This window comes from Myxocyprinus asiaticus, chromosome 33 (assembly GCF_019703515.2).
Source record: "Myxocyprinus asiaticus isolate MX2 ecotype Aquarium Trade chromosome 33, UBuf_Myxa_2, whole genome shotgun sequence".
Classification (NCBI taxonomy): Eukaryota; Metazoa; Chordata; class Actinopteri; order Cypriniformes; family Catostomidae; genus Myxocyprinus; species Myxocyprinus asiaticus.
Window position 1 is genome coordinate 33,011,052 of NC_059376.1, and position 9,485 is coordinate 33,020,536.

The following is a 9,485-nucleotide window of genomic DNA, read 5'->3' on the forward strand; positions in this document are numbered from 1 at the left end:
TGAGAGAATTTTCCTTTTTTGGGTGAACTATCCCTTTAACTCCGCAATCTTTATCGGTGTGCGTACAAGATTTGTGTCTTTTTGTTCCCCCAAATTGAAAGTTTGCCCATTTGAAACATGGTTTTCTTGATTGCATGACTCCCCATCTCTTAGATTGTTTGACCGGGTTGATAGCCCACAGAGTTGAGAAATCATACTTAATGTAGGTGCAAATCGGAGGGGTGTCTGATGAGGTTATGGTGTGTGTGTATGTGTGGAGCAGAACCCCACAGAGGAGGACATGATAGAATGGGCGAAGCGGGAGAGTGAGAGAGAGGAGAGGGAGCGCGTGGCTCGTTTGACCCAGCAAGAGCAGGAGGATCTGGAGCTGGCGATTGCCCTCAGCAAGTCTGAACTGTCCTGACCCAAACTGGACACAGCACCATCACCACCACAACCACCGAGCCACACTAACAGGCAGGGGGAGGGAAGAAGGCAGAGCTTTAACCATCTTTATTAGCAGAATCCTTAGTTCCTCCTTCGTCTCCAGCCACTTGGTAATCATTTAGGATTCCAGCTCTGTTCGTCCACTGAGTTCTTCTGAAACTGACTGGATAGTGCATGAAGGCCAAGTGAAGATGGAGGAAAAGGTAACGGATACATTGCTGCCTTGAAACCTCTGGTGTGACTCCCTTGGATTTTTAAATAACCACAAATCTAGAGACCTCCAGGAATCTCCCGCTTGCAATTTGGACTGCTTAAAATCCATGTGACTGTGACCCATCAATAGTAAAATGACTTTTGTCTTTTTGAAAAGTGTTTTTGAACAATCTATCCCCCTGTTCCTATTTTAGAACTAATTGTAAGGTTACCAATGCAATGAATGTGTTTCGTTTATCTGTGAAGTGGAGTTACGGTTGAAGAAATCCATAACAAACATACTCAGTCCCATCCACTTTTGGGGTAATAATAACAACACATTTGTGCAAAGTTTAAAAGCAATCTAACTGGGCAGCTTCATTCACTTTTCAAAGTTTCAGAGAAAGTTCTCTGACACGAGGTTTATGGTGGGCATGTCGATCCAGTCTCAGGAACATATCCCACAAGCCTTAAAAACCTGCAGCCTGTTCAGTGGAATTTCAGCTTAGGTGCTTGCTTCTTAATTCCATTGAAACAATATCAGCTTACAGAAACAGATACTGGAATTGAATTTTTTACCCTACTAAAAGTTCAGAACAGCACAACCGCCGTTTAACTCTATGCTTAATCTTTATAATCTTACAGTACAGCATTTATACTTTATTTAGACCTTTTGAAGAATGTCAAAAATCCTGAGAAACTACTAAAAGAGTCACTATTTGACACATTACCAATTTATGAAGAGCTGTTATTAACAATGAAAATATACACATCTGTGAATTGTATGCCAGTAATCTTGTGCTACAGTGTATTCATATCCTAAATAATATTCTATATTATCAACAAAAAAACAATGTTTTAGTAAAATGCAAAATAATAGCAGTTTGCTTTACACTTGTGACAGAAACAAAATGCTCCCTTCATCTTCCTCCTATTGCCAAGTGCCCAAGCAATAAGATGAGATGATTTAAAATCCTGGAACATAAATGGAGCAGATCTTGTAACCTGCATTAGAGTTCCAGAAAGCGTTGAGTAAATTTGAGTATATCATTTTTAACCCTTTTTAATAAGGTTGCAATGTCTTTTCTAGTGCCTACTGTGAGTCCAAGATGATCAATCAATCTAGCTTTTAGCTTCATAGCATTACTCTTCACAGAAGCACCCTGAATGCTCACTTTGCTAGATGTTTTCTGTGTCAATTAAGATATAAAAACCACTAGCTTGTGCCACTTGCCTTTTATTCATCCTTTATTACTTCTGAGTCACTGCCACATTTTGAAAAACATTTTAAAACTATGTCCTAGGTACTAATAATGCCCACATGTCACAGTTTTATATGCACACAAATTGGTTTAAGCTTTGCCAATACTAAATTTCAAATTCTTATTACTGATCTGTGTAATTTGTAACATGACTTAACCATTTCAATTGTCTGTATGTAGTTTCACCAGTAGGTGGATCTACCAAAACACTATCTGCATTAAGCCTGAAAAACAAGAACCTGCTTTCTAGGTTCAGCCTCATGGACATTGTCTGGACTCTGGAGTTTTTAATGACTAAAGGGTGGTATCTGTTTCATGTTTGTACAATAGATTTGCTTTGTGAAAGTGTTCTTTCAGACAGACTTTATATATGAAAGCATTTGACAGCAAGATGCTAGAAGGGACAAGAAAGAATATGCATTTGTCTAATAATTTGTTAAAAGTTTACAGTATTGACCTTTGACATTTAATATTTACTTTTTGGTTTAGGACACTAGCTTGGCTTTGGAATATGTGGCGGAGGTGAAAATAAAGCACAAAAGATAGAAGGGAACAGCCAACCTCTCCAGTGTCTAATCTTTTTTTTTTTTTTTTTTTTTTTTTTTGCCCAACGCAACATTTACATGAAAATTATAAGGATTTGGAGCATTACTGCCAATGTAGACAGAAATACAGCATTACAAAACACCTATTCGGCTTGAGAGACTTTATGGCTGCTGCTTCCCTGTTATTTGCCCTGATTATTGTTAAAATGTCCTTTTGTGCTCTGTCTATTGTTGATATAATATGTATGTATGTATATGCTTTGTGTGCCTCTAAAAGAAACCACTTATATATGTTGGCAGCTGACTGCCTTTTAAGAACAGGCTAATTGTATTTTATTTCCTTTATCGGAGGCGATTATTTAAATATGTTAAGTAACGTGTAATTAAAATGAACAAAATATTAAACTATTAAAAATACATAGTTTGGTTGTTTTTATGGTTTGTCTTATTTATATTCTTGGCCTATTATAATGATTTATTGTTAAAAAGTTTGTGGCTTATTTTCTATTTAAAAAAGTTTTTTTAATTGTTCGTGGATCTCTCCTACCAGATTTGGCATGTGTACGGAAAGAATAGGCTACTCCTCATAGGAATAGTGTAAAATGTATATTCATTCAACATAACAAGGTTGATGGCTCTTTTAAAGTACACTGAATGTTTTAATCATAACTATTACATTCAGTACCTACAAAAGATATATTAAAAGTCAGGTTGTGTATTTTTATCTGGAGACAAATGCTCGTGAACAGAAGTCACGACCACTTGTATTAAAATGAATGTGAGAAACTGGAACGTCCAACATGGCGGATATAGAAAAGGAAGTCCCACCTTTGCAGGTAAAAAAGAGCCAGTCACCTTTTAGATACAGACTGTCAGCTATGCTGTCTGCATGTGGATCTGGGAAGCTTGTAACTCTGATCTGGGCAATCGTTTCTACGAAATGCGGCTGGGGGTTGTGGGTGGTTGGAGATGAGATGGCTGGTGGACTAAAGGGTGCCCACTTTTTTGTGTGGGTGCCTTGTGCCACCCCCGTCAAGATGCCACCCCGGACGGCTGCCCATGTCGCCCATGCCTAAATCCGCCCCTGCACGAAATATCTGATTTATTAATGCATGATCTCTTAACATACTATTAATTAATTTGCTTAAAAACAAATAGTTGACTGTCATATATAACAAATATTATTGAAATAAAGTACAGAAGATGAAATACTTTTGCAAAATCATTGGTTTCCATCATCTTTCAGGTAGACACGCCCCTTCCAATGTCCCAACTTAGAAACTCAGGTATTATGTAGAATTCCAACTTCTCCCACTCATTAATACAAATTCGCTTTGTCATTCATGTGCTCACAACTCCTAATTACGATATTTTTGACTCCGCTTGATGGGCACAGTAACATTAAATGTGCATTACCTGAAAACTAGTGTTTTTAGTGTGATCTGAGCTAAAGAAACAATTTATGGTACCATTTTTTGTCAGATTTTACTGCTGATTTGAAATGTGTTCATTGATTCATTGAGTTCCCCTTTCAAGTTTATAGGAGTTGTACTTTCATGCCACTTGTATCCATAGAAAATAGCTGTCCGGGAGCGTTCCCAAGATGGCTGCCTAATAGACTAATTTGTCTTGAAATGGACTTTGATCTACATCGCTCAGCGCTTTGGAATCAGTATCATAAATTACCTGAAAAAAAATATGGATTATAATGTTTACAAAGCGTATTATAATTTTCATGTTATAGATTTACATATCACAATTACACCACAAAACAATTTTTGTTTTAAAAAAAAATCTTGTTAAACTGTGTCAGGGGTGTTAGTTTTGGTTGTGCAAGGTGAACCTCGACAAATTAATTGAAGATACCCCTGAAAATTAGTGGATCGTTTGCAAACTACAACCAGGGCCGGAACCACCATAGACTTTGAGGGGGACATGTCCCCCCAATATTCACGTTTGTGACTGACCGATATTCAATGGCTGATTCTTACATTATTAGTTACATTTGGTTTCCCCAATCCTAAATGTTAGAATACTGACTACTACAACATAATAACCATAGTATGGTAACATTTCCAGCACTGAAATGACAATGTAAATTATTATATTTTATTGTCAAAAATAAAGCACATCTTTACAGAAGCAGGACAGTGTCCTTCTTGTGGTCTTTAACCAGATATTTACTTATAGAAATAACCCCTCCAAATTACTACATTGCCTGGTAGAATATCATTACTAGCCAACTTACCTCACGGAAATATATGGTTCTTCTGGATATCTCTCTTAACCATTACAAATGAGTATGCTGTTTCTGTGTTTTAGAGTTATAGGTTTCTATTAATAACTACTTTGAAAATCATGGTAACCCTCTAGTAATGACTGAAGTGTTACCACATCTTTCTGAATGAATTACCATTTGAAACAGTATTCTAAAGTGAAGATCATGGTAACCCGCTAGTAATAACTAAAGTGTTACTACATGCTTCTAAAGAAGATATTGACCATTTGGAACAGTATTCTAAAGTGAAGATCATGGTAACCCGCTAGTAATAACTAAATTATTACCACATCCTTGTGAAGGAATTGCTAACCATTTGGAACGGTATTCTAAAGGGAAGATCATGGTAACCCCCTAGTAATGACTCAAGTGTTATCACATCCTTCTGAAGGAATTACTAACCATTTGGAATGGTATTCTAAAGGGAAGATCATGGTAACCCCCTAGTAATGACTCAAGTGTTACCACATCCTTCTGAAGGAATTACTAACCATTTGGAATGGTATTCTAAAGTGAAAACGCATTATACGCCATTAAAAGTAACTGAGGTGTTACTTGTCAGTTAATATTGAATACTCAAGTATTTGGTTCTACAATTTTTACAATCAGATACATAAATCAGATGCATAAACATGTAAAAACATTCAAAACATATTTCTATGACATTAAATTAATTGAACAAAATTCATAATAAACAATTTACTGCTTTACAATATCTTTTGTGAAACCTAAAGCAGGATATTATGCTTTTAAAGGTTCTCACATTTGCAGCCTACTACATAGGCTGTGTGCTTTGAACAACTGCTGGAGGCCTTCCACAAGTTTAATACGTAGCAATAGTGTAAACATTAACTCCACAATCAGATTTCAAAGTATTACCTTTCAACGTAAAATAAAAAATCAAGATGAATATGAAAATAACGTGTCTACAGAAAGTGCGCTTATCTCCAAAAGTCACTGGACAACGACACTTCTCCAAGGCTGATTCCATCTGTCTGTGTACTTCTGCTAAAATATATTTTCCATGTGTACTTTGCCTATTTTCGATCTGAACAGAACTAAACATATCTTAACTGCATGTATGAGTTCATCACAGCGCGTGTTCGTGCGGAGTGGCGAGCTTGAGCTGTTAAGCTTGGATCAACACAGAAGAACGTCTCGGTTACGTATATAACCTCGGTTCCCTGAGACGAAGGGAGGGGAGTGCCTTCTTACACAACCTAGTTGAAACCTCTCTACAATAATGCCAATATTCTAATATTGGCTATGGTGTTTGAGCCCCGCTTGTTTTGGTGCAAAACCGTCTGCTATAAAAACAGGTGCACAAACATTTCCTCAGAATTTCTGACTGAGAACAAGGAGCACATCGCTCATGCCTCAAGAACTCTTGAGTCTTGTAGTGCGGCTAGCATTTGCAATGCCTTGTTTTATTCGTCTCAGGGATCCGAGGTTACGTACGTAACCTAGATGTTCCCTTATGACTCAGTACACTTAACAATGCGTTTATTAATGCATATGGGGAATAGAATCCCATCACACCGCACTACACGTCATAACCTCCCAGAAAGGAAGCATGATGCTGCAGTCTGGTGGGACGGCGACCGGCATGAGTATGCCGCAGTGAGTGACCCTTGTGCTGGGCCAGGAGGGGAGCACTCAGAATGAATATATGAACTATAATCATATAGTAGGAATTAACTCCTTCATGAACCCAGTCGGGAAGGGAGTTTAATTATAATGAAAGTGCTTGCGACTTATGGTAAATTACAACGGCCTGAATGCAGGCAGTTGTGTAAAATGATGGGGAGCTTGTCCTAAAAGGGAGGAGCATAAGTGTATATATTTGGCCAATGAATAGCAAGCGTTCTAAACAGAGAGGACTTGTGAAGAGAGAGATGTTCCGTCTAGGTTGTAAAACCTTGCGAATGTGTTTTGAGAAGACCATCCTGCTGCAAAACTTATGTCTTGTAAGGACACACCATTCATCCATGCACATGAGAAGGCCATGCCTCTAGTTGAGTGTGATTTAACACCAACTGGGCAAATCTTACCCTGCGACTCATAAGCTAGGACAATTGCATCGACAATCCAGTGAGAAAGTCTTTGCTTGGAGATGGACATTCCTTTTGTGTGTCCTCCATACCACACAAAGAGCTGATCAGACAGTCTGAACTGGTGTGTACACTCAACGTATGCATGTAGTGCCCGCACAGGGCTTAACAAATGCAATGATAGTTCCTCATCCGAATTAAATGGAGGAGGGAAAAACACGTGAAGGTGAACCACCTGCACTCTGAAGGCTGTGGTTAGGACCTTAGGCACATAGCCTTTTCTGTGTTTGATAGTGGCTTTTGAAAGACCAGGGCCAAGCTCCAGACATGAATTGTCAATTGATAGTGCATGCAGGTTACTGGCCAGAGCCAGCAGTAGTGCAGTCTTAACGGACAGCATGCACAAATCAACAGAGTCCAAAGGCTCAAAAGGGGGCCCTGCAAAAGCTTTTAGGACTAAAGTTAAGTCCAAAGTCTGTAGCCGGTCAAGGTGGGTTTAATCGTCTTGCTCCTTTAAGGAACTTAATGATTAAATCATGCTTGCCTATTGAGGCACCGGCTTCATGTGTGTGATACAGATATAGTTGCCACATACACTTTGAGCATTGATGGAGTGAGTCCTGCATCTAATTGCTCTTGAAGAAATATGAGAATTTCATGTATGCGGCAGTTTACTGGGTCTTTGCCATGTGAGAGACATCAATCAGTGAACATCTTCCATTTTAGCACATAGAGGTGTCTTGTGAATGCCGCTCTGGCCTGTAAAATGGTGCTCATGACTGAATGTGTCAATTCAGGCGCATTTAGCATGCTCCATTCAGGGGCCACACATGCAGGTTCCACAGATGGGGCTGGGGATGCCAGATTGTGCCTTGTGCCTGGGAGAGGAGATACCTCCTCAGCGGTATTTCCCATGGCGAACTGTACAGCATCTCTATAATTTCCAGAATCCATGGCTGGTTGGGCCATTTTGGCACAACCAATAGAATCGTTTCCTTGTCCTGTTGGACTTTGCATATGACAGAGTGAATCTGGCATACTTGCGAAGAAGGAAATGCATATTTGCGTTTCGCCGGCCATTTGTGTGCCATTGCGTCCGCTCCCAGCAGGGCTTGTGACTTCGAGTACCAGAGGGGACAGTGGGTATTCCCCACTGAGGCAAATAGATCAATGTCTGCTTTGCCGAATATTTCCCAAATCCTCAATACAGTTTGAGGATGAAGTCTACATTCACCCGGTATCACCCCTTGGCATGACAGAAGGCCATAATTCAGGCAGCCTGGGACATATGTCACTCTCAGGGAGATGAGATGCCGCTCGCTCCATAAGAGGAGGCGACGCGTCAGTCTCAACAGTGGCGGTGAAAGAATTCCACCTTGGCGGTTTATATATGCCACAACTGTCATGTTGTCTGAGCGAAATATGACATGACAGTTCGATATTTCTGATTGAAAAGCCTTTAAGGCTAGAAATACAGCCGATAACTCTAGGCAGTTGATGTGCCACGCTTTCTTTGCCCCTGTCCAGCTGCCCAAAGTCGGGCATCAATCGCCTGACAACTTGCCTCAGTGTGACACCTCACTGGTAAAACGCAGGAGCTGTTCATGGTGCTAAAGCAGCTATACAGCGTTGGGATATAGTGATGCATACGTGCCCTTTGCGCCAAGCATGTCGTGGTACACGGTGCTTCAGCCAGCACTGCAGAGGTCTCGTGTAAGAGACCTAATGGAATGATGGCGGATGCTGCCGCTATAAATCCCAGTGCTCTCTGAAAAAGCTTCAGTGGAAGTGTTCTCCCCAGTTTGAACTGAGACAGACACTGTAGAATGGCCTGAATGCTCTCACTCATGAGGTGTGTGCGCCCGCTCGTGGAGTCAAGGCGGACTCCCAAGGAGGAGATTTGTTGGCTAGGGGAGAGTGTGTTCTACGCCCAGTTCACATTGAGGCCCAAGCTGTTTAGATGCTGAAGCAGTAAGTCTCTGTGCTGGCATAAAAGAGCCTCTGATTGCACCAGTATCAGCCAATCGTCGAGGTAGTTCAAGATGCGCATACCGCTCAGTCTCAGAGGTGTGAGAACGGCATCGATGCACTTTGTGAATGTGCAAGGAGCCAGAGATAGTCCAAAGGGCAGGACTTTGAATTGATACACTGTTCCCTTGAACACAAATCTCAAAAACATCCTGTGATGTCGTACAATTTGGATATGAAAGTACGCATCCATCAAATCTATCGACGCAAACCAATCGTGTGGGCGTACATGTGATAAGATCTGTTTCTAAGTAATCATTTTGAACGGGCACTTTGTGAGTGCGCGATTTAAATGTCTCAGATCCAGGATCGACCGAAGCCCACTGTCTTTCTTTGGGACAAGAAAATAACTGCTGTAAAACTCTTTTTGGGCTTGACAATTTGGCACAATCTCTATCGCGCTTTTCACGAGGACATTGCGTATTTCGGCTCGTAACACTGGCATGTCTTCAGACGAAACTGTGGAAGACAGAACGCCGTTGAAACTGGGTGGCCGGCGTGCAGATTGGATCATATAACCATGTTTGATCATTTTTTTGCACCCATTCTGAAATATCTGTTAGGGCTCGCCACGTGTCCGCGTAACGGGACAGAGGGCAATTTGGTTTGTTTACTGTATGATATAATGCGTGCTCGTCCATTTGCTTGAGGAGCTTGGCTTGAAATACCTGGAGCACCATCATTGCGTGGAGTGCTGATCCAG

General features: G+C 40.5%; 1 protein-coding gene across 2 annotated transcripts in view; it reads left to right on the forward strand.

The window, feature by feature from the left end:
* LOC127424096 (epidermal growth factor receptor substrate 15-like) overlaps positions 1 to 2,565 on the forward strand; it is a 54,861-nt gene extending 52,296 nt beyond the window's left edge. For both annotated transcript variants that reach the window (XM_051668869.1, XM_051668867.1), the window contains one exon: positions 263 to 2,565. In XM_051668869.1, the coding sequence (XP_051524829.1) occupies positions 263 to 403 (141 nt within the window). In that variant the 3' untranslated portion in view covers positions 404 to 2,565. The remainder of the gene's footprint in view (positions 1 to 262) is intronic.
* Positions 2,566 to 9,485: the final 6,920 nt, after the last annotated feature.